At 39.3% G+C, this 25281-nt stretch overlaps 1 protein-coding gene across 11 annotated transcripts in view; it reads left to right on the top strand.

Annotated features, from left to right (window-relative positions):
* Positions 1-10101: 10101 nt before the first annotated feature.
* LOC145985053 (uncharacterized) overlaps positions 10102-25281 on the top strand; it is a 64935-nt gene continuing 49755 nt past the window's right edge. For all 11 annotated transcript variants that reach the window (XM_083118586.1, XM_083118580.1, XM_083118585.1 and 8 more), the window contains exon 1: positions 10102-10282. In XM_083118586.1, coding sequence (XP_082974712.1) covers positions 10208-10282 — 75 coding nt within the window. In that variant the 5' untranslated portion in view covers positions 10102-10207. The remainder of the gene's footprint in view (positions 10283-25281) is intronic.

Genomic DNA, 25281 nt, shown 5'->3' with positions numbered 1-25281 from the left:
TGACCCCTGTGTTCCCCTCCGATTTCCATGAAACTTGCAGGGCCCAAATGAAGAAATACGTATTTTCTTGTTTCGGCAAAAAATTTGTTCTAGAGGGCAACCTCCTCTCAAATGTGTATAGAAGGGCCCAAAGGAAGAATTACGTGTTTTTTTGTTTCAGCTAAAAACTGTTTTAGGGGGCAAAATCCCCTTAAATGTCAAGATGAGGACAAATTGAAGTAAGGATCTGACCCCTGTGTCCCCCTCCGATTTTCATGAAACTTGGCAGGTGTATAGAGGGGCCCAAAGGAAGAAATACGTGTTTTTTTTGTTTCGGCTAAAAAACTGTTTTAGGGGGCAAAACCCGCCTCAAATGTCACGATGAGGACAAATTGACGTGAGGATCATCTGACCCCTGTGTCCCCCTCCGATTCTTATGAAATTTGATAGGTGTATAGAAAGGCCGTATGCCCCTTGTTTCTTCCTATGCCATATTTACGTGGTTTCGGGGTCAGATCCCCACTTCAATTTCTCCTCATCTTGACATTTGAGGGGGGGGGAATGAAAACACATAAATGTGAGACATTCCATTCCAGGATGAAACCTTTAACACATATAACAAGATAGAAATGTTATACAAAAATTATACAATTGTTCTACAGTTACAGTTCTACAAATTAAAAAAAAAAAAGTTCTGGATCTGGATTTCGGATCCGCTAGGATCCGGATCTGGCCATCCCTACTATACACCTGCCACGTTTCATGGAAATCGGAGGGGAACACAGGGGTCAGATCCCCACTTCAATTTGTCCTCATCTTGACATTTGAGAGGAGATTGCCCCCTAGAACAACTTTTTGCCGAAACAAAAAAACACGTATTTCTTCATTTGGGCCCGTTTATACACACACCTTCCAAGTTTCATGGAAATCGGAGGGGGACACAGGGGTCAGATCCCCACTTCAATTTGTCCTCATCTTGACAATTGAGTGGGTTTCGCCCTGTAAAACAGTTTTTTTTAGCTGAAACAAAAAAAAAACACGCATTTCTTCCTTTGGACCCCACTATACACCTGCCAAGTTTCATGGAAATTTGATGGGGACACATAAGTCAAATGCCCACCTAAATTTGTCCTCATATTGACATTTGAGGGGGAGGGTTGCCCCCTAAAACAGTTTTTAGCCGAAACAAAAAAAAAAACAACACGCATTTCTTCATTTGGGCCCGTTTATACACACACCTGCCAAGTATCATGGAAATCGGAGTGGGACACAGGGGTCCGATCCTCACTTCAATTTGTCCTCATCTTGACATTTGAGTGGGTTTTGCCCCCTAAAACCGTTTTTTAGGTGAAACATAAAAACACGTATTTCTTCCATTGGACCCCACTATACACCTGCCAAGTTTTATGGAAATCGGAGGGACACAGGGGTCAGATCCTTACTTCAATTTGTCCTCATCTTGACATTTGAGGGGATTTTGCCCCCTAAAACAGTTTTTTAGCTGAAACAAAAAAAACACGTATTTCTTCATTTGGGCCCGTTTATGCACACACCTGCCAAGTATCATGGAAATCGGAGGGGGACACAGGGGTCAGATCCTCACTTCAATTTGTCCTCATCTTGACATTTGAGGGGGTTTTGCGCCCTAAAACTGATTTTTAGCTGAAACAAAAAAACACGTATTTCTTCCATTGGGCCCCACTATACACCTGCCAAGTATCATGGAAATCGGAGGGGGACACAGGGGTCAGATCCTCACTTCAATTTGTCCTCATCTTGACATTTGAGGGGGTTTTGCCCCCTAAAACTGATTTTTAGCTGAAACAAAAAAACACGTATTTCTTCCATTGGGCCCCACTATACACCTGCCAAGTATCATGGAAATCGGAGGGGGACACAGGGGTCAGATCCTCACTTCAATTTGTCCTCATCTTGACATTTGAGGGGGTTTTGCCCCCTAAAACTGATTTTTAGCTGAAACAAAAAAACACGTATTTCTTCCATTGGGCCCCACTATACACCTGCCAAGTTTCATGGAAATCGGAGGGGGACACTTAGATAACCTCCCTTGTTAGTCTTACACTTTGTAATTATTTAACACTGCATATATTGTAATGTTTTATTTTAGTTTGTAGAACTGTAACTGTAGAACAATTGTATAATTTTTGTATAACATTTCTATCTTGTTATATGTGTTAAAGGTTTCATTTCCAATACATTCGAATGAATACATATTCGTTTCAATGGCATTTACAAAATCACCTCTGACATGTGTGCACGAGTGTGTTAGCCGATGCGTAGCAAAGTATTGTAGGAACAACACTTGAAAAAAATTCTTGTAGAACTAACGAAAAATTTCTTCGTAATCGAAGATCATAATACCCTTTAAGGTGTGGTAATATTATAATGGGATTGAGATACGAAACTCTCGGATCTGTATCCGGATTTTCGAATCCGGATCCAGATCAGAAACTTTCGGATCCGGATCCGGATCCAGATCCGAAACTTTCAGACCCGGATCCGGATCCGGAACTCTCGGATCCGGATCCAGATCCGGAACTTTCGGATCCGGATCCAGATCCGAAACTTTCAGACCCGGATCCGGAACTCTCGGATCCGGATCCAGATCCGGAACTTTCGGATCCGGATCCAGATCCGAAACTTTCGGATCCGGATCCGGAATTTTCGGATCCGGATCCAGATCCGTAACTTTTGGATCCGGATCCGGATCCGAACGGATCCGGATTTTTCGGATCCGGATCCGTTTGGCCATCCCTACTCTATACACCTGCCAAGTTTCATGGAAATCGGAGGGGGAGACTTAGACCTCCCTTGTAAGTGTATTAATTAATTACAAATCGCGCACGCGCACACACACACTATATATAGGCTATATGTGTATATATATATGTGTGTGTGAGTGTGTATGTATATATATATATATATATATATATATATATATATATATATATATATATATGTATATATGTATGTATATTAGCAGGTAACAATATGTTATAAACACATTCTTACTTTCCAAAGAAGCGCATGTGGGATGGCAAAAGGGATCCGGATCCAGAAGTACCAGATCCGGATCCTTAGGATCCGGAACCAACCTTAGGATCCGGATCTGGCCATCCCTACTCCACACATCGACATGGGCCCAAACTGATATTGCTCACCGCCTGATAGCACATGCACGTTGTCATAACATTTTCCTGACAGTGTTGCCACTACTTTATTTATAACCCACGTAACATAAAGTGGTAAATCAACGAATCTAAAAGTTTGATTCTTGAATACAGGTAAGAAGCGTTTTTTTTCCAAATTTGCATATCTTCCCTCTTGTTGACGACTTCGTTGTTGATTTTCTACCCAATTTTAAAAATTCGTCTAAAACATCATTTCTTTTACAATTACTGTGCAAATGGTGGTATAAGCAATGCCTAAATCTGCAGCTATATCAGTTTTACTTTTATGTGGATTAGTGTCCATTTCTAATCTAAATTGTACTTTCTGGTCTAGCGTGGAACTTTTCCTCTTTCTGTTCTCAATGTTCGACCGGTAGCAACTGAAAACATTCACTGAAAGGAACCGCTCTTCTGTTTTTATTATGGAACACAGCATATGAACTGGCCGCGGTGGCTCAGTCGGTAACGCGTCTGACTACCATGCTCAAGGTCCCGGGTTCGATCCCCGGCCGGTTCAAATCCGGGAACTTTTCTAACGTTGGAAGCGGCCCCGGCGCCCACCCAGCGTCGAATAACATGGGTACCTGGGGGAAACCCTGGGGGGTAAAGGCGGTCAGGGGCGTGGTGCTGATCACATCACCCCCACTCACGACCGTATCAAGAAAGTGTGGGGCGTTACCCCCACACCCCCTATACGCCTTCATGGCGTGGTGCTAAGCACAGGGGAACACTTTTACACAGCATATGTCAGCTATCGGCATCTTTTTAACGTATGTACTTTCGTATCGCGATTACGTACAAAAGATAATGCGTCTCATGTTCTGAACAACTGCGGCAAATCTTTCTCCTCTGATTTCATGCCGCCTCTCCTTGCCTTCTCTGTGACACCGCCGCGCCGCACTCTTTCTCGTAACTCGAGACCGATCGCCGCCAGGACCGCCTCCTTATTTCGTATTTGAAACTCGCCTTGTGTGTGTGAATGTGAATTAAATCTTTTTGGGTGCGTCAGCACTGAGGCTATTTTGCACCCGTCACGCTATACGGGGTCCAGCCCCTTATCATAACAAAAATAAAAGCGTGTTTGAAAATAAAATTTACTTAAAAGGTGAGGCTAAAAGCGCGCTCAGCACAAATAAAGACAAAACACAGGACGACACAGAATTATACTGGCCATGGGGCCAGTCGCCAGACCCTCGTTAGTCTGCTGTCCAGGGTGTACTACGTGGAAATGAGGTTGACTATTGGGTGCACTACGTGGAAGGAGCACCCCTTGCACCCCGAAACTCGCCTTGAGTTTTTGTAACAATAAATGTATACTTCTGTGACATTGTTGTAGCTTGGTTATGTATAGTCCACGCGTTTACTTCGTTAACGTCGAAGAACTGAAGAAAGCCGCCGCCATAAACGTGAGTGGGGATAAATAGCGGGCGAGTTTTTTTCGTCCAATGACACTCAACCTTCAGCCAATGGGCGCAGCTATCATTTTGCTCGTCTGCTTCACGTGGAGTCCTTGAGCCAATGGGCGCAGCTGTCATTCTGCTCGTCTACTCAGTCACATGATTGAGCATACGCTGTTGCCGTACTTTGCAACTTCAATATGGAGACCGTGGGAAGGTGGTTGTGCGCGGTGGAACAAGGTGGCGTAGAGTAGATGTGGAAAGTAGATGTGTGGCAACACTGTGCGGTGAATTCGATTGTTGCAGCTGGTGGGCGCGCTCCGTCGACTTCAAAGCCAGCCGGTCGTTAACGTAGCTAGCGCGTCGACTTTACAAATCAACTGTATTTTATGAAAATTAGTTACGTATAACATCGAATTACGTATACATGCATTACGTGCAATTACAGTGGCGGCGATTAGGGGGATTAGGAGAGGCAGTTGCCCCATTTTTGCCACTTTTGCCCTGCACTATGCTAAATCTTATCTACCAAGGGAAAGTAAACTGTCCTTGCCCCCCCCCCCCTAGTTTTGGCACCTTGCCCTCTCAGTTTTGGAACCGAATCGCCGCCACTGCGTGTAAGTAAGGTTTAATTAGCACATTTTAAAATCATATATTGCCGGTAGGTATAAAGTAGAATTACGCATAACTGTGCAGTGGCGCAGCCACAGGGGGCATGGGGGGCATTGCCGCCCTAACCTTCGACGGAAGTCAATTCTAGGAGGGCAAGGGGGGACAAACATTGACGGCCAAGGGCACCTGCACGGGGGGCACAGAGGAGAATTGCCCCCTTCGATTTCAAATTTTATACAAATAAAGTACATCTCGTAAGATTTTCTTTCTCGCTTCGCTCGCAAAGCCGGTTTTTCTCAGTTTCGTCAAGTTCAGAGCCGTAGCTAGGTGGCGGCGGGAGTCGGCCATGGGTACCGAATGAACTAAATGAAAAGAAGCTGTAAAAGAGAGAATGCCTTGGCGCCTCGTGAAATTATTTGTGCCCTATTAGGGGTAAATAGGGGGGGCAAACATTGACGGCCTGCAGGGGGTGCACTGAGGAGCAATTGCCCCCTTCGATTTCTAATTATGCATATTAAAATACATTTCGCAAAATTTTCTTGTTCGCTTCGCTCGCAAGCCCTGCTTATCTTGGCATCCTCAGGTTCAGAGCCGTAGCTAGGGGGCGGCGGGAGTCGGCCATGGATGCCGAGCGATCTTAATGAGAGTAGTTGAAAAAGAGAGCATGCCATAGCGTCCAGTAAAACTATTTGTGCCCTATTAAATCAATATTGTTTTCAATTGCAAAAATTGGATATAAAAATTGTCTTTATCACTTCGCTCGCAATGTCATTGTTTTCTGTAATGTAATGTATTTATATAATATGTGTTGTATATATGTATTGAATAAAGTTTGAATACGTACACAATTAATGTTAGCATGTTGCATATGTATTTTCTTATTTTATGTCGTTCAATGTTGCATATGTGTAAAACATATGTTGTAAATGAAAGTTATACATGTTATATGTACAAAAAGAATTATCTTCGGAATGCATTTATCATTCATATTCTGCTATTCAAAAATACAGTTTGGGTCCTTGTTTCCCATTATTAGCTAATGTAAAATTGACTATGTTGAAAAAATATTTCAAATAGTTTGTTCCAAACAAATGCTTTAGTAGCGACTTCTACTCCCTCTTTGCGTCATTTATGAGGATAATAATGTATTTGATACTACTACTACCACTAGTAATAATAATAGTAATAATTATAATAATAATAATAATGCCATTATTATTGTTATTATTATTATTATTATTATTATTGGTACGTTTATCCTGGTACTTGCCCCCAGACAAAAATTCGTGGTTGCGCCTCTGTAACAGTTACGTATAAAGAAGTCTCAACTGTACGTAAATTAGGTGAGAATTTTTTTTTAAAAAAAGTGTTAAATGTATCTGTAAAAATTTGTTAGAAAGTTTTCAGAAGCTGAAATTCTAAAACAGAGTGCAGAGTCAACAATAGCGATATATTTATTGAAAATTGGTCCTGGAGTCTTTTTTTGTCTGATAACCCATTACCCACATCTTCTGTCTAGCTGCAGTACCCAGCAGCACTCCTACACCCAGAGCCCATATTTAATTTAAAACACATTCCATGTGCATACCTTTCCCCGTAATACGCGTAGTTAACCTTTAATTTAGAATAGTTTTCTCTTACGCTCCAGAAGTGATACACTTTAGACTGTTACCGCAATACTGAATTGAGGACTAAAAGTGGTAAACGTTGTAAGTGCCAAAAGCGAAAGTGTTGGGAAATTGCATCGTTCAGCACATCAGCCCGTACGAACGTTCACACTAGTGCCTTTTTACACGCCCTTTGAACTACTTAGAGGGCTACCAGCCACGTTTCACGTTTACCACATTATCAAGCATGGCACATTTCACAGTTTAACGTGGAAAATGGTGTTTGAATTCTTGTGGCACTTACAGCGTTTGCCAATTTTAGTCCAATTCACTACCTGGTTACATAATGTCCGTTTTCCCGTGAAAAAAAGGAAACTGCAAAATATCTGTAATATCCAATATTACACAATTTCGCTCCAAAATGTAGTTCCAAAATATCTTGAATGTTAAGGTAACATTGAAGGAGACAAACAGCGTGCTGGTAGAGTTTTTGCTTTGTGAAAAATGCAATCACGAAAACGCCGTGTTATTTTTAGGGGAGACATAAAGTTCTCCCTACGAGTGTGATAACTCCGTGGTATCGATGTTTAACGCCATGCTCACTTACACTTTGGCAATGCGGGACTCAAGTGGGTCGTGCGAATGGGAGAAGGGCCAAGTGACGTAATTTGGCAGAGGCGTAAATCCGCGAAGGGCGAGGAGGTTGGCGGCAAGGATTTGCGAGGGCGTCGAGGGAATGCGCGCGTGGGCCTTTAGTGCGAATGAAGACAGAGAACAGGCCGTAGCCTGATTCAACTCCTCCTGCTGTTTAGGCAGCGTCTGCAAGAAGCGACTGCTTTTGACGCGAGACATTTGGCTGCAAAAGGAGACCTTTTCAAACCATCTCGCCCACCAAACGCTGCATCAAGGTTGATGATGAACAAATGCGCTCCAAATATACAGGGCAATCCAAAATGTTGGACACACTTTTACAGGTGACGTCTAAGAATGTTTCACATGATCCAAAAACTCTGAAGTGCTTCTCACCACGCGACGTAAAGACGTGCTTCACAAGAATACTAGAGAAAGAAGTGGCATAGAACTGGGATCGAGGTTCAAAACAAAGGAGTAGATACATGTCGGTAGCTGGTCGGATGCACCGATCAGCCGAGTTTTATTTCAGATAAATGTTGGAGGTATGCGAGGAACAGTACGTGAAAGTCTTATCCATTACTTTTACACGAACAAGCAGTGTTTTTTTTTTTGTTTGCTCTTAAGGGTACTTTGTGGCTGCGCAATTCTGCTAAATACTTTTGATACATTTGTTGTTCATGGACATTTCGGGTTGCGATAACCCCATTGGCTTCGAATTGGACGAGTACAATCCAGAAGCGTCTTCATATTACGAGGGTAATCCAGAAAATAAAGACCGTTTGGTTATACAAAATGAAAAACACAAGTTAATTCACGTAATGCATGTTACTTTCATATTCAGACTTTAGACTTTATTATGGTATCTGGAGGGGCCTCCCTAGCAGCTCGGGCTATGCGGGCTGCTTGTTACGCTACTGTCTCGCCTGCCGAAAATGTTAAACTTAGATAGATGAAGAAGAAACTGATAGAATTTAAGACCATAGGTGTTGAAAATTGGTGTATGTGAGGAGGGGAGAGGGCTGTCAGAAAACTGTAATGAATGTTGCAAATAAATATCGTGTATTGACAAAACACAATTAAGAATATCACATGGCACGATATTTACGAGGTTACGGGAATATTATTGTTGCAATGAATGGTTTTATAATGATAAACAACGTTTCCGAGGACGTTATTAAGAAATAACTAAACTAAGTATATTTTAACAAATCCTTTTTCCCATGGTATGGATTGCGTTCATAAGAAAGTATCTTAAGAAAAGCAGAGACTTGTTTGTATATGTAGAAATTGACAAATTCTTTAATATTTTGATATATTGGATTTAATGTTGTGTTATTGTTCCGGTGTTTAAAAATGTGGAAACACTATAAATGTAATTATAGATAATAACCTATTCAATCGGTTTCTAAATTCAAATACTTAGGAGGTGAAAACGATATTTTTTTTAAAAAAAAATAAAAGCAGACTTAATTCACGTAATGCATGTTACTTTCATATTCATAAGCTTTTTATTCTCGAGTATCGTCAAAGTATCTAAGAATTAAAGTATATAAAAACAGTAATTTTGGCATGTGAAACATGGTCCCTTATATTAAAGAGGAACATAAATTTAGAGTTTTGAAAACAGAATCTTAAAATCCTAAAATAAATGAAACAGCCAAGTGAATTGAGAAGATTACATAACATTGAACAGCATAATCTGTATTTAGCCCATGATATTATAATAAATTAGTAATTAAATCAAGAAGAATTCATTTGGCAGGTCATGTACGACGCAATGTTTTAGAGGTTTTTTGTGTAAACCTAATGGTAAGAGACTGTAGGAAGGTCAATACTAAAGGGAATGACAATATTAAGATGACTCTGTAGGAAATTGGTAAGGATGGTCAATCGTGGATTGATATTGCCCAGGGCAGGGACAGGTATAAAATTTATGTTGCTGTCTCAATATACCTTCGTGCAGAAATGTCAGAGAGTAAGTTAGTTGTGAAGAAGTTGAGATAGATTTGTATGTGAATACTGATACCATGGGAACAAAAAAAATATTGTATCGATTTGATTGATTTATGTGAAAAGTCTGGGTTCGTCATCACTTTAACTATTTGCATTACATGGTTCAAGCCCCTTACCATAACTAAAATCGACACGTGTCTTTGAGGATTAAAATCTCCCGCCAGAGCCTCGTTCGCCTGCAGAAAGGCAGTTTAACGGGGTGTAATACGTGGAAGTGAGGTTGATATTTGGGTGCTTACACCGCTATTGTATGGGTTATTTATGAAATATATACAGTGCTACATATTGTGATTTATAATAAGATAAATAAGAAAAGCATACATTTTTAATCAATTCTTGGCGAAGTTAATTACTTTTATATTCATATCCTTTGTGTTGAAAGGAAATATTTAAAACAGTGCAAATATTTAGTTCCAAAAGACGATGATATCAGAAATTTGTTGTAGTTGAGATGGTCAGAAGAATCACAATATTCGTGGCAGTTCCTCTGCACAACTTGTCGTGTGATTTTACTCCCTTATGCCAAGATATGATATCCACGGAATGAATATATGTCATCACTGTTTTACAACCGCTTTCAAGAGTTTCGGAATCTCCGAAATGTGAGAACGTTTTCCAGAAATAGCTCAGGCGGGAGGAAGGGGCCAGGGCGTGGCTCTCGGCGAACGCAGCCAAGGAGCTTCAGTTGCCGAAATCGAACGAAGCTGTGAGGCTGCAGAGATAGGAGACAGGTCAAAAGTTTCAATTCCAGTGGACGCTCAACAACAACAACAAGATGGTTTACGAATCTGATTTCTACACTACCCGTCGGCCATACACCCGACCCAACGTTTCAGCATATTCTGTGACCGTAAGTTGCTTTCGCTTTCAAATCGACCGTCTACCTTTTACACTAACACAAATTAATCTAGAAATCCCTTCTTTTAGTGTCGCATTTCAAATTCACTAACTGTTTGACATAATTCTTAATTTCTTATTGCGAATAAAATTAAACTCAATTGCATTTTCACCTAACCGCAACAAACACGATCCACACAATTTTTACAAATCTAAAAAGAAACGTAGCTTGCAAATAAAAATACCTCATTATACCGGGCAAATTATCAACACGATGCTTGAGACCGCGTGTTTCATTCAACTGAATATTTGTGTTATAATCTTTCTACATAAAATGTTAATAAAAAACTACATGAAACTCCCTGGCGCAACAGCCCTGAGGTCTGCTTAACGACTTTGCGTTGTGCGACATGTGGTTAACTCATTGTATGTGTTGCCTTCACAACATGCTGGGGGATCGAACCAAAGGTCGCTCAAGGTCGCTCGTACTCGTACGATAAGCGCTAATTTGATACTCGGTAAATCATGGACGTTTCGTCAGTCAGAAAATTAGGCAGAAGGCGATGTTGTTTAATGCCGAAATAAAAGAGAAGGTTCAATAGGAATGGCCTGCCCGTTGTTTATTTGTTAAATATTTTCACCATTCGGAAATGAACCACGTACATTCCATCAAGGAGAACATCAGAAGACTTCAAACAGCATTTGAATCTGATGTCATTGTCCATCCTATTTGTGTCTTTAAATCACTGCCTCCTCTTTTCCATTAAAAGTTAGCTAGCTCTAATACGTTTTGTGTTTCATTCTGCTGCTTACATTTCAGTACAATTCAAATAAGCAAGGATTTAATTGCCAAAGTTAAATTATTACACAGTGAAATGAAATCTTTTTTCACTAGATTTTGCTGCTTTGATCTTACCAATGTGTCATTGTAACATATGACTTAGCAATTCGAATATGAAAGCCGCTTATATTGCTTGTTTTTTAAAGTACTGAAAGTAATCCGCGCGATATGTGTCAAAGTTTTCTTGAATATGTCACTCTGCTACGCTTCTGATCAGGAGTCAGGTTTCGAGAGACCCATCTTGCTGACACTTTCGTCATAAATATTTCGTTAATACGCGTATGCTATGCCCTCTACTCTTTATAACCCTGTACACTCCGCTAAATATCTAACGATGGCTCGTCTGTCTGCCATCACCATGTCATGAATCGCTGTCAATGTGGTCACTGTCACTGGTAGACCTGTCGAGCATCTTCACATGTCTCTCTGCCACATTTGAACTCATGTTAACATCTAGTAACGGTACAATATGATGGAAGCATATTGTCCTAAAGTTTGTACCACGTCCTCACGTGTTTTTAAGTTTTCCATTTTCCAAGTACATGATGAAAAATAAATTTACAATTTTTCATTTTCACCGCCTTCCTGCAAATGCTCTAGTCCAACAACAACTGTGTAAACGAACATACATGTTACAACGTAATTTATTTTTGCATAAAATCATTGCAAGCTATCTAGTTTTCAGTTGTTGGGAGGTTAGAATGGGTCAGTGTTACAGCATACTGAAGGACCTCGTATGTTTAGGTCCTAACACAAAGAAAATATAATAGCAATGTTGAGCACATAGTTCCACGTACTGGTACTTTCATTCTGGTTTGTCAGAATGAAAGTGGAGTTTGAAACTTGGAATATATCGTATTTGGTGGGTCGCTTTTAATCTTTCCCAGAAAATAGTTTTACTTCTGTCTATACTAGGCAAACGCACTCATTCGAAATTCTGAATAGAAATTGTATCAGAAGATAAAATGAAGGACTCGTGTGTAAAACATGGTAAGTGACATTTTGGTCATTTTTGAGTTACAGAGTAAAATGTGCCATCCTTCAATTTTTGAGTGAAATTGCCATGTCATACAATTTGCATTGGACTCAGTGAAGCCTTCTGATGGTAAACACAACACGAAAAAATTTATCTACAGTATACAGGTAGATTCTAATAACAGTTTTTCTTAATGAACTCAGAAATTACCAAAATGTCACTTACTATGTTTTACACCCGAGCTCTTCAAATATCCATTGTGACGTGTATTGCACGAATATAGTCACGTCACTTCAGCGTGGACAAAATCTCATTGGTTACGTGGTAGATGTGAAGCCAACGTATGCAAGAATGAAGAGCTGTATGAAGTTGGTGGAAAAGCAGAATTCGTTTACACAATCATGCAGATAACGGATGTCCTCTTGGGGAAAAGTTGAGTTGAGTTGGTGTTTTAAGTCCACTTTATGCACAGTAAGGCTAATCGGGACTGGACCTACAGTTTAAAGTGGGATCCGAACCACTATGTGCCTCCACCGGGTATGGAACCCGGGACCCCTTGATTACAAGGCGACGACGCTACCACTGCGCCATCGGGGAAAAGTGAAGAAGCCTTTCTTTGAGTTTAAATGTTGAGTGGAAAGAGTGGATAATGAATTGTATCAAGAACTCTGAGACTAATTCTAAAGCAAAAAGTTCAGTAGAAATACACCCTGTCATCTACTAGCACTGTGATGCTGATGTTGACAGGCTCAAAATCCTGACAAGACGTAGATGATCATTTGCGCAATTTATTTCTTTATCATGATGATGATGGACTTTCACAAATTACTAGATTATAGTCTATCGTCTTCGTTAAATGGCCTTTAGCATTGTCCATGAATGCATCATAAATAATGTTACATGTTTAACCGTGTTAACATTGTGTGCTTTATAGTTTACCTAAGATGTCAAGATACAATGACAAGGAAATGTTAATATTATGAATTGAAATAACCGTAATCCATTGTTGCTTTCAACAGAAGTTCGTTAATTTAATAAAAATAACGTGTCTAATGAATTACATTATTTTCGGAAACAAGATGGATTTAATTCAATATGGAACCTTATTTGCTCTTAGCAACATCATGAATAATGTCTCCAAAATTGGCCCATAAAGTGAATTTTAAATAGATTTACTATTGGAGAAGAGACCATTTCGATAACAGTATCCATCAATGATTAGCTTATTTATGAAAATGTGGTATTTTGCTAAGTAGAATTAACTCTTGTAGTAGCAGTAAAGTAAGTTAATACTAGAAATACTCATAAGCATATGGTTATCCATAACAACGAAATGCTCCAAGAACCTACCATTTAGATTTACATACTTTTCTATGAACTTCGCTCCATCGTTCAAGAAATCCCACATTATACTATTAACAAAGCCAGTATTATGATGTAAAATTCCGTTCACCTATAATTATTTCAATCTTCATGCTAAAATTTTCTCCCTAATGGCTTTCAGTGACCTGTTGAACTTGTTTCAATTTGGGTTATTCCTTTAATTAATTATTATATGGAGAGAGCACACGGATTTTGAGTTCAGGCAATATTTGCATTTGAAAGTTAACGTATCTAAGAAAGGTTGACTTTTCCACTTATCTCACAATACCAGAGGTGGATAAATTGTTTTCTCTTAGGTTTAGTGTTGACGACTTTTTAATAAGCTTTTAAATAACTTTACAAGAACTTAAATATTCATTCATTCATTCATTGTTTTCTTGCAACGTACATGCTTCTAAGAAGGCATTATCTTCTCTAACTAAGAAAACTGATTCCAATCAAAATTTTCGCGGTTAGCCAAAAGTGTCTAAAAAAACTAAGTAAAATAAACTAAATGCAATCAACATTTGAGTATTCCTAGAAGAGATAGATCCGGGAAAACGGATTCTTGCAAGCACTGTACATTCATTTTACACTTTGTTCTATATGTTTAATTTTACTCTGAAATTCAGCATTCTTATACAATTAAATGAAGTATAGTACTTTCGTGTGCTTGAAGAGCTATTTAACAAGATCAAATAATAAACTTAAAAACATTAAATCCTTTTGAGACCAGTTCCTACTTAGATATTAGAAATCTAGCCGTTGACTCAGATAAGAACAGTTTTAATATAAATTATTAGTGTAAAGGTATGGACCAATTAGAGATAGACATATACATGAAAGTACGCAACAAATATTAGCGCGTATGGGGAGCATGGGTGATAAGGGAATACGAATAGGCTGAAAAATGATGAAACTTGGAGAAAGCTAGAGAGTAGAGAAAGACTTGAAGATATCATTTTCTTCAATTCATTTACACCTTTGACATTTGTACTGTAAATCTTAGTGCAAATCTGCCAAACTTTCCTGTGTCATTGTTGACGATTAATTAATTTTAGAACCATTTTTGTTTACCCTGAGCACGTAACAGTTGGCATTGACGTTCCCAGCAGCTGGTCCAGCGTGGCGGAAGTCGCAGAAGGCTAAAAATAGAGGACGCTGCTTTCCTCGATCTGGCTCGGCGCTCGGTGCGTCAGCAGCACCTGTTACATAACCCTCTCTTTCTTAGTCAACCGCCCCCCAGGGGACTTCTGCTGCCAAAATATATTGCGCCATCACGTTCAGTGAAATGCGCGTTGGGAGACTGCATTTGCGCAAGGAGGGAGAAATATCTGGAGCAATATCAGGATTTGGGATCTGGTTGGCACACAACGAGAAATGTCTGAAAATAATCCAGGAAGTCGCAGGGTAGATAAGTTACTGAGTTAATACAGTATGCATACATGCAAGAGCCATGATGAGATGAACTTGTCATTCTAAGGCAAGCTGTTTCGAACGTAAAACTTTACTGCCTTTGTTAGGAATGGCCCATAGGGCTACTTATGTAGGCGATCAACTATGCGTAAAAGACGGACAGAGGACTTAAACGTCAACCACAATGGCAGTTCCTTATATGTACTAAATGCTGATTGTATTCACTGTGCTACTTACAGAGAAAACTATCTTTACCCAGATTTTACGATTGTCAGTAACTGCGATTCTGTTTTCTTAATAATTTGACGCAATGTAATTAGGAACTACGATTGCACTTGTAGGTGGCAATTTACAACGAAATGGCTATATGCACGCCATGTAAGTTGGACGTTAAGACAATTTTTAAATTATATTTTGTGTAAATTTACATATATTCGAACGTTGAAACTGGCGTACGCAGAGGGGATCTGATTGGGCTACAGCCCCTCCCGAAATTTTGAGAAAATGAGAAATTTCAAATCAAGGCAGTACTCGTAGATAACTAGGAAAAACCAAAGTAGTAAATTACCCCGATTACCATTTTTGTATTTCGACAACGTTTAAAAACGAAAATTAAAAATTGTAATTACTAAATATTTTTTGTGCATCCCGTTCCCCCTAGAACACGTCTATGTAATATCCACCTTTACAAATCCAGCCCCCCCGAAAAATATCCTGGCTGCCTGAAACATAAGTATTTATGAAAAGTAAGTGAAATTCGTTAATTACGTCGCTTTTATTGTGAAAAACATCACATTATTCAATCAAATGCTCTCAACAAAATTTAACATTCCACTCCGAAGATGACATTTCATTGTCACTATTAATGATATATCTATATTAGATGAAATACATGGTTAAGTGTATGTATACATTTAGAGCTCGGAATTGCGTCGTTGACTAATGAATGAAGATTAACCATTGATTGAAATATGATTACATTTTCTTCATGGTGACTACTGCCTTTTGTGCCTAAGGTATAGCAGCTGTTGACCACAGCATCAGGAGTGAGAATTGTACTATGCTGGCGTTCTTCCAAATACGTCGGAAGAAAATTTTAAGTAGCTGTTCAGTCAGATCAATTAAGTGGTTTCAAAGGGATGTCTGTGCATTGTTACCAATCACTTCTACATTTGGAATGAAAACAGAGCTTTCATAAATGATAAGCTGCATGACAACTTTCCTTAGATTTTCAGAAATAACGTGCATTGCGGTTGTGAGAATAGTACTTTTGATATATTTGGGTGTTAAGCGATGAACGACATTTGACAGGCCATATCTGAGTTATTTCTTTTTTTTTACCAAATTAATTTCCAACAGGAATTTGGGCATCAGTGACGTATTTACAGAAGATAGAGACAACATCAAACAATTAATAATGAAGCTTACATTCAGGCTAAACGTGAAAAATGGATATAAATACATGTATAATATTCACAATTTATAAGTAGACCAGCACGTCACATAAGCAATAATATTGAATTGTATCTTTGTCATCAATATATTTCACTTCAACATCTAGGGGTGTAAATGCAGTGCATTTCATTGACAAATTTCAATGTAACATCAGCATTATATACTTTATTAAAAGTAAGTAGCATTATTATATACTATCTACACTCATACACACATCAGCTACTTTCTTTCTCCTCAGGACATTATACTGCAAGTATTTGCAATCTATCTCGGTCAGACGAAGTCTAGCAACATTATATTTCATTTGAACAGCTGTTTCATTACTTTTGTCCATGTTTATATCATTGCTAGTGCTATAATAGTGATTGTGAAAGATAAAGGTATACTTTGTGCATTGCACCATGCCATGAAGGCATAGTAGGTGTGGAGGTAGGTGCTTACACATTCCGATATTGTTCATACTAGAGATGATGTGATCAGCACTACACTACAGTCCCCAGAGTTTCTCCTAAAAGTATTAATTGATTAGAGGTTGTGAGAGTCTCAGAGCCGCTTTATGCAGGAGCATTAAAATAAAAATTCTCACATGAAATCATCCCCTCTCTCAGACTCGCACTCACCTTCTTATACGTGAGCGTGCCAGCATAAGCGTAGGCATAAATAGGGCTACTAGAATTCATATTTTATATTGATATTATTGCCTGATATATATATATTAAGCAATAATGAAATTATACCGAATATATAAAAAAAAACCCTCCGGTTTTGAAAACCTGCAACGACTGGGGGTTCGTCGTGCTGACCACATATCACCCCGTAACTGGTTTGGATGTCTCCCACATCGGGCGAATGAGTAAGTAGAATCAGGTGGAAGTGTGGCCGGCAGTCGTAAGTAGGCCCGAGCCCTCAATGGACTGTTGCGCCATTTTTTGTATTAACATAGAAGCGTGCACACACGTGTAGAACTTTCTACAGGGCTTTTATTACGTGCTGTAACAGACTAGGTTGCCAAGCATTTCAAGTGGACGACTTTCGAACACGCCACAGAAGTTCCAGGGTTCGATTCCTGGCCTAGGCATGGATGTTATTTGTGAGTGACGCCTTCATCAGTTTAACATACAAAAAATACTTGCTGGGGGAGTTACTGGCGTGTATTTGAAGCATCTTTAGCCAATAGATTTCATGAATAAATGACCGATTGAACAATCAGTGTTGATCTTGATTACTTCCTTGTTTGAAAATTAGTAGATCGGAAGTTCGATTGTCAACGAGTGATATTAATTTACAAGGGGTCCCGGGTTCGATACCCGGTGGAGGCACATAGTGGTTCGGATCCCACTTTAAACTGTAGGTCCAGTACCGATTAGCCTTTCTGTGCATAAAGTGGATTTAAAACAACAAATCAATCAATCATGTTCATTTACGTTACGCAAATGAACTAAGCCGGTTCCATCACTGCATACACAAGCTTTGAACCTTTGAACGTGTCGTGCTGCTTCGAAACCCCTGCAAATTATAGGAACCCGCAATGCATTGCTCCATGATTGGTTGCATAAGATAAAGGAAGAATAAGGGAGGAACGAGTTTTCTGAAAAACTGCATTTCACCACAGAACATTTACTTCGTGTGAAAAGATTCTTCCTATACGTGCAAGAATATACCAATAGAAAAAAGTAAATAATGCAAGGGAAAACGTGCCTACAGAATCGTGAAAATTAAAATTAAAATTATACCGACAAGAAAATCGCTCCACTTGCGTGAATTTTATCTAAATACAGGTTTCTTCAATAACCCAAGAGAGTTCAATAGCCTAAGCATATTTTATTATAATAGTGTCGCTACAATGTTACCCCCCATTCCCATATATACAGGGTGAGACAAATGTGATCGCAGGGTGTGCTGACACAATTTGACTTACCGTGACAAAATAGTGGCATTTGAAAGATTACATTTCCAAGGAGGTATCACGTGCCGGAATTACGTCAACGGTGCCTACATCCAGAGCATATTAGTAAGTATCTTATTATTCTACGTATCGCTAATATGACACTTTAACTGAAATATCAAATATCAGAAATCCTATTTATTATTTCAATTTTCCAAGAACAGTGAAGTTCCCATAGAGGATAGTCGTTTGAAAATTACAAATGCTGCTCACTTAAGAAGTTCCGCAAGAAGTATAAATACCATAACATTTTACTCGAGTATGGTCAAGCCAGTTAAGTGTGTGTGTGTGCTTGTGTGCGTTGTAGCTAACATCAGTGCCAATTGATGGACGCCTGTCCATACGCACGAGTCAACAATCTCTCTAGCGACCTGAATTTTTTGTGTTTGTTTTGATGCAAAAATTCGCGTTATATTCCCCAAAATTGTTGCTTCAGAAAAAGAAGCGGCACTCAACATTAAAATGATATAATAAAACAAATATCTAGTCTGTCGTACTTTTTACATGACTTGAGTAACAGAATTTGCAAATTAATCAACATATATATAACTGCTTTGGACTTTTAAGAAGAGCCTTAGAAAGAGCCTTGGTGACAAAAAAAACAACGTTAAAGGCATCTTTGTTGTTCTTGGAAGAAGCCGATTTATTTTACTTAAGACTCATCGAGAAACATGAGACATTTCGTACCATCACTACAGTTAGATGACTGAAAATTTTTACATTAGATATACGACAATTAATAAAACTCCTGCGTTAGCGTTCTTGACTTCCGTGCGAGTTGTTCCGCATTCGAGTCAATGTTTCAATTTTGTTTGTTTTGGAAGTAAGTAAACTAGAACGTGCAGTAAGTTCCAATATTTAGGTATTTACTTAGAAAGTAGCGGACTCTGATCTATTAAACGAGAAAACAGCGGCGATGAGTCAATTTACTAGACATTTCTAGCTGCATACGCGTAAAAGATGGCGAAATTCACGAGAAACACTAAACATCGCGTACAACACCAAATTCGCGTTATTTTGCCGTTATTATACATAAACATGTATTTAACATTTCATTATATCCAATAATAATCACTTTTGGTGTTATCACAAATGCCAAAAGACAAGGTCACTAGCTATTTCCCTTTACTACTAATCTTTAGAAATATAAAAACTACAGAGATATGAAAATGATTTGGATGGCCAATGTCCAAATCGAGCTCCATATATTTACGTGAGAATCAGAAAACTATAATATCGACCTCTATTTTGGTTATTTTACATCGCGTTTCTCCCACTTGCGTTAATCGCGACGACGAGGATGAACGATAGATACATGAAATGGATGGTGAGACAAACACCATGATATATCCATACCGTGAACGTGGTTCGCAATATTTTCCACCTTGCTCTGTCATTTCGAACTAACTGCAACTTAGTTTCCGAAGAACTTTGTGTCATTTAGAGTTCATGATTAACAAAACGGATGGATTTGCGCGGGATCTTTGCAAAGCTTATTGCTGTTATTGTAGTCTGTAACTCCTAGGATGATATGAAAGTATTTGGAGAGAGCATGTTAACACAGATAAACATATTATCAAAAAAGTCCACAGATAAACGTACTTCTAAAAGTGGCTCAGAAACATGTCCTAAGTGGTTGAATTGGTTCGTTAGTTAAAATTAGGTGATCTTTTAAGGTCGAATAGCATAACCATCAGTATACCAATATAGCGTCGAGCAGTGTTTATTCTCTGAAAAGTTAGTACCAAAGAGCTGCTGCTACCTGTACTTACCGACCATTTGGCGAAAATAAGACCATGGAATAGTATACACAAACTCTTACCTAAAATAGGCTATATCTGGGATAGATTTTGTGACAGTGAGATTCCAGTCAGCACAACGTACCTCAAGGTCTTCTGCCTCACTCACTCACCCTCCCTCCTCTCCTCCCCTCTTACAACGCTACACTACATCTGCTTGCTCGGAGTACTACTCGTGCATACGAGAGTGCTCTTACACAAATAGGGCTATTGCCTACCCTATCCTAAGTGGAACTTATATTGATGGATTCGTCTGAATGACGTCACGTTTTGAAGATTAAGTGTATTATAATGTTAACAATTTGATGCAAGTAATTTCTCATATATGTGTGGTTAACGTACGTGGAAATTGAGAAGATGACATTCAGGACTCGAACCTGAGAACCTCTATGTTCGAAAGTCGACCACCTAACATTCTCGCCACATAGCCGGCCACTGATCAGTACATAGTCTACATGTATATTCTATATTGGTTATATACAGTGCCTATATACAGTGGCCGTGGAGCTTCGGCTGGCGCGCCGGATAGTAAGATCGCGTCTGCCGGCAAACTGGATGCAACATCCGCGTGACTGGAACCGCTAGCTATGTAATGAAATAATCTCGTACAATTACACTGATAGTTACATCAAAATGAGCAAGTGCCTTGTTACAAGAGGTGTTGGAAATGATGTCCTCCTGCATCCTCCTCGTATTTACGACATATTTATAGGAAATTTTCACTAACATGTATCAGTACCTCTTCCGACATTGCTTCAATTTCTCTCCTGATATTTTCTTTCAGTTCTTCTAATGTATGGCTTCAGGTTTAAAAGTTGGTAACTCGCCACGCAGACGTTATGAAAATGTCTGTTTCTTGTGCAAGGTGCCGGAGAGATTTTTTAGGAGTATGTTCCAATCGTACTTCAACGTCGTCTCCTCAGTAAGCACACGCCATTTTACCCTGAACAGACCCTGATTTCCTAAATTAGTTCACAAGTATCCGAACACTGTCTCTGTGCAAAACAGAAACATCGGGAATTCTGCTGCATAACGCATTCTAACTTCCCTACAAGAATTCGTTATGACGTAAGAGTGGTGCATAAAAATGCTTTATTTTAAATTGTACGATAGCGTGGCATTATTAGACTGCAGAAAAGCACCATTAATACGTAAACTAAAACAAAACAATCTAAAACACTTGTTAACACCTTAACAAACACGTGCAAACTGGACACCAGCTATCTGGATACTGAAGCACTGACGCGTCCAGTGCCAAGGTAAGCGTGCAGCTGTGGGTCTAAATGCCGACAGATGCGATCTTACTTTACGGCGTGCTAGCCGCCGCTCCGCGGCCACCTCGGCATGAAAAGCATTCTATTTGTAACGAATTTACAATAAGAATAATTTATTTTATAATTAAATGGTATTTGAATCCCATTTAATTACACAAAATGTTATCTTTGTAGCATTTATAGTTTCCTATATAGTCAATTGGATATAACTATTATTTTATTAAAATTATTACCTTATCGGTATTTTTGCACAAAATATATTTCTACTTTTATTGATTACTTATGGTACTCTCTCAGTTCATTAATTATATCATTGTAGAAAAAAATTGACGTCCATTCACGGACAGACTGATAGATCGATTCTTACAATAAATATCCTAGTTTTGTTGAGTGTCCATGTGTCTATCAATGGGAGTCGGTTCACAACAACAGGCACTATGGCGACATGTCCGTAATCATCAATAGCATCAAATGCAGTAAAATATTCCAAAATATAGAACTGACTGCTAAAAAAATAGCCGTACATCTCTTGACTTACTGTCAATCCCCTCCTTGCGAAGACATCACCACGGTATTGTGTGGTGGTTAATCTTCGTTAGATTGTATCCTGTTTAGCATACATGTAACAGTTTCCGCAGTCGCAACCTGCTGGAGGGTGAAGAGAAGGAGCAGATGACATATTTCTCTCTGGATTCCAGGGCTCGGCTTTCCCCGCTCCAAATTTAGTCACGAGTCTCTTCCGCCGAATACGTCATCAGCCGCTCCTTTCCCCAGTCGCTACTCTCTACAGAGGCGGTGGCTGGCGAACAATTGGAGACTAGTTCTGGCGGTGGAGGGACGAATGCTTTGACGTTCAGTTCCCACAGCCAAATGGTGACGAGGGTGTCAAAATGTGGAAAACTAATGACGTCAACCCGCGTCTAATGTAATGGATTTGTTCTACTTTACGTCGCCTTTCCGAATCTTTATTCAAATAGCGACAATGAGTATCCACACACCAACTAATAGCCCCCCTCCCCAAATTTCAACATCCACCTAAACATTTTCACAAATGTTCAATTTATGGTTATTTTGGCTCTAAATATACCCTTACTCCCCTAACACGAACTTACACCCCCTAAACACGGACTTACACCCCTCCAAATTAAAAATTCTGGATAAACCTCTGATTAGATGGAAATCACGAAATAACTAACAAAGAAACAACAAGCGAGTCGATAACTCCACGAATTCAGCAGCCTTCCACGCGTAAGGGATCGTTCAGACCATAGTGACAAGCAACACATGTTAGTTGAAAACGAACTTCCGTACCGGAACGACCCGACACGCTGCACGCGCTGCTTTTCGCTCGGACTGGGCCATTTTCTCCGTGTCGCCTCGATCTGATACTCGTGTTGCACAGGGGCCTCCCCGATGGCACAGTGGTACCGTCGTCGCCTTGTAATCAAGGTTTCCCGGGTTCGATACCCGGTGGAGGAACATTGCACAGTGGTTCGGATCCCACTTTAAACTGTAGGTCCAGTCCCGATTAGCCTTTCTGTGCATAACGTTGCCTTTAAACAACAATTCAATCGTGCATGCACAGCTTCCTTACAGACTAGAAGTACCCGTGTCGCTTATCGCTTCGGCGTGAAACCCTTGTGTTACTTGTCGCTTGTCACCTGTCGCGCGTTACTTCGGTCTGAAAGCTTCATATGTCAAACAATACATTATGTTCATTCGTAACTTGAACAGTGTTTTGTTCTTTGACGTTGGGTACATTATAGTGACAACTTCCAACAAGTTCTGCAAATGTACAAGTGAGAACAGTGCTAGCGAACCACAAATTTCTTACCAGGAATGCAATTTGAAAGCCTCAGATAAGGTTTTAGTTCTAACAGTGAAATAATTACAGACACATTTTAAAATGTTTGATTTTTTAGTCCACTTTATGCACAGAGAAGCTAATCGGGACTGGACCTACAGTTTAAAGTAAAGTGAGATACGAACCACTGTGCAATATGCCTCCATCGGGTATCAAACGCGGGACCACTTGATTATAAGGTCATTTATATAGTAGAGTTAGGATATCATTGGTCAAGGTTATTAGAAGTATAGGTTGGGCCAATCCGTTGTTTACTCGTAATGACGAAACGACGGTAAGAGGTGAATTTATCCATGAAATGAATTCCAAATCTATGCGCTAGTGTTGCACTATGCAGATAGGAAACCATGCCAGAAACTGAACACACGAAATCGAGTACACAAATGAGCATTTCCACCCATTTACATTTTGTTGCTTCAGACAAATTGAAAATAAATATAGATAGGTACTTATTGTTATGCGGGACAGAATATTTTTGATCGGAACGGGATTTTTTTTTAAATCCCGACATTCGGGACGGGAAATCTCAAATTCTCATTTTCACCTTAAGTGATTTTCTTTGCATTTCTGGAATGAAAACTTACAATTTCCGATAAGTTCCAGACACTTGCAATGTAGAAAACGTCAAGAATTAATACAGTTTTAAAATGACCATTCGGTATTTCCCGACTGCTCGGTATCCAGAAATTTAGGGAAGTCATTTGCTGAAGTCGTGATAGGGACAGAATTTTTCTTTCCTATCCCGGTCCCGACTTTCCGAGATACCACACACCACTTGTTATTATTATTTATTTTAGTTCAGCACAAGATACATCTTCCAAGTACGTTGAACATAATATATACGTTATATACGTTTTTCAAAAGGATTCTTCGGTCACCGAGCTTTGGATTCGTGTGGAAACGCTAACGTGAATCATGCTAATGCTAGAATCCGCAGTGCGCATTTCTACCCAGAAGATTATGTACGTAATCTTGAAAGTCAACTTTTAGGTTTACATCGAAGAAAGTTCCTTAAGCAAGATACCTTCGACTCCTTATTATGAGCAGGAATGTAGGGAGTATAATCCTGGTAAATACTTCGCCTACCATTTCTTTGCCATTGGTGTACAATTCTCTCTCGCTTTTTCCCTACATATTCACATAAAGCAATAAAAATACAAACTGCTAACTTTTCATTCCATTTTGGTTATTTATTAAACGGTACGTGTTTGTATTTATATTTCATAAATTTACTTTGCTCTTCCGGCCATTTAAGTCAATTGAGATTATGAAGAAGTGATAAAATAGATGAATGGCCAATCACAGTTCCCCTTACTTACAAGAGCGACCACAAGAAAAAGAACCTTCCTCCTCTTCCGTTCAACTCGGACTATAAGAGAGCATGCTCCACTCTCCCCCTCCCCTCCACACTGGAGTACGATGCACAGGAGTCGCGAGTCTGCGCAGGTTTCTTTGCTTGTGGTTCCACTATAATAGTAATATAAAATTGTACACTCACCTCACTTAGTTCTCCGGCAGTTTGTTTCTTTATACATCATATTTGGAGAAGATACAATTCAATCTATAGTTGTACGTACACTGTATATAACACACCTTATTACTGACTTCCTTGACCCTGGATGTACAGGGTCAAGGAAAACAAAGAAATGAGCATAATTTTCTCTTCGGTGAAGATGTTGTACCTAAACCAAAAAAAAACAAAAAAACTCAAATAATGAATTCGACAATGTAAATTGATGAGATTTAGTAAATCATTTGATGAAGTGAACTAATTCTGAGTGGACTAATCGCAAAGGACATAATCAACTCAGACCCTATTACTTCTTCATGGTATGTGACGTAAAGTTCCCGCCCAACCGTTTGACGGAGTTAGTGGTTATCGCATCTCCTTTTCCATAGCCTGTAGTACACATCCTCATCTAGACATTGTTCTTGCTCTGGTGTTTAATATCTGCATAGTGCAACACTGTCGTTTTGTCATTTCACGTGACTTCACATTGAAGTGATGCATTCACTTGGCCGGTCACACGTCATCGCACGCAAAAACTTCAACCGTTACCATGGTTTTGGGCCAGGGCTG

Source organism: Lepisma saccharinum, chromosome 3, assembly GCF_977018435.1.
Source record: "Lepisma saccharinum chromosome 3, izLepSacc3.1, whole genome shotgun sequence".
NCBI classification, from domain to species: domain Eukaryota; kingdom Metazoa; phylum Arthropoda; class Insecta; order Zygentoma; family Lepismatidae; genus Lepisma; species Lepisma saccharinum.
Note: the sequence above shows the minus strand (reverse complement) of the source record. Positions and strands in the feature narration are given on the sequence as shown.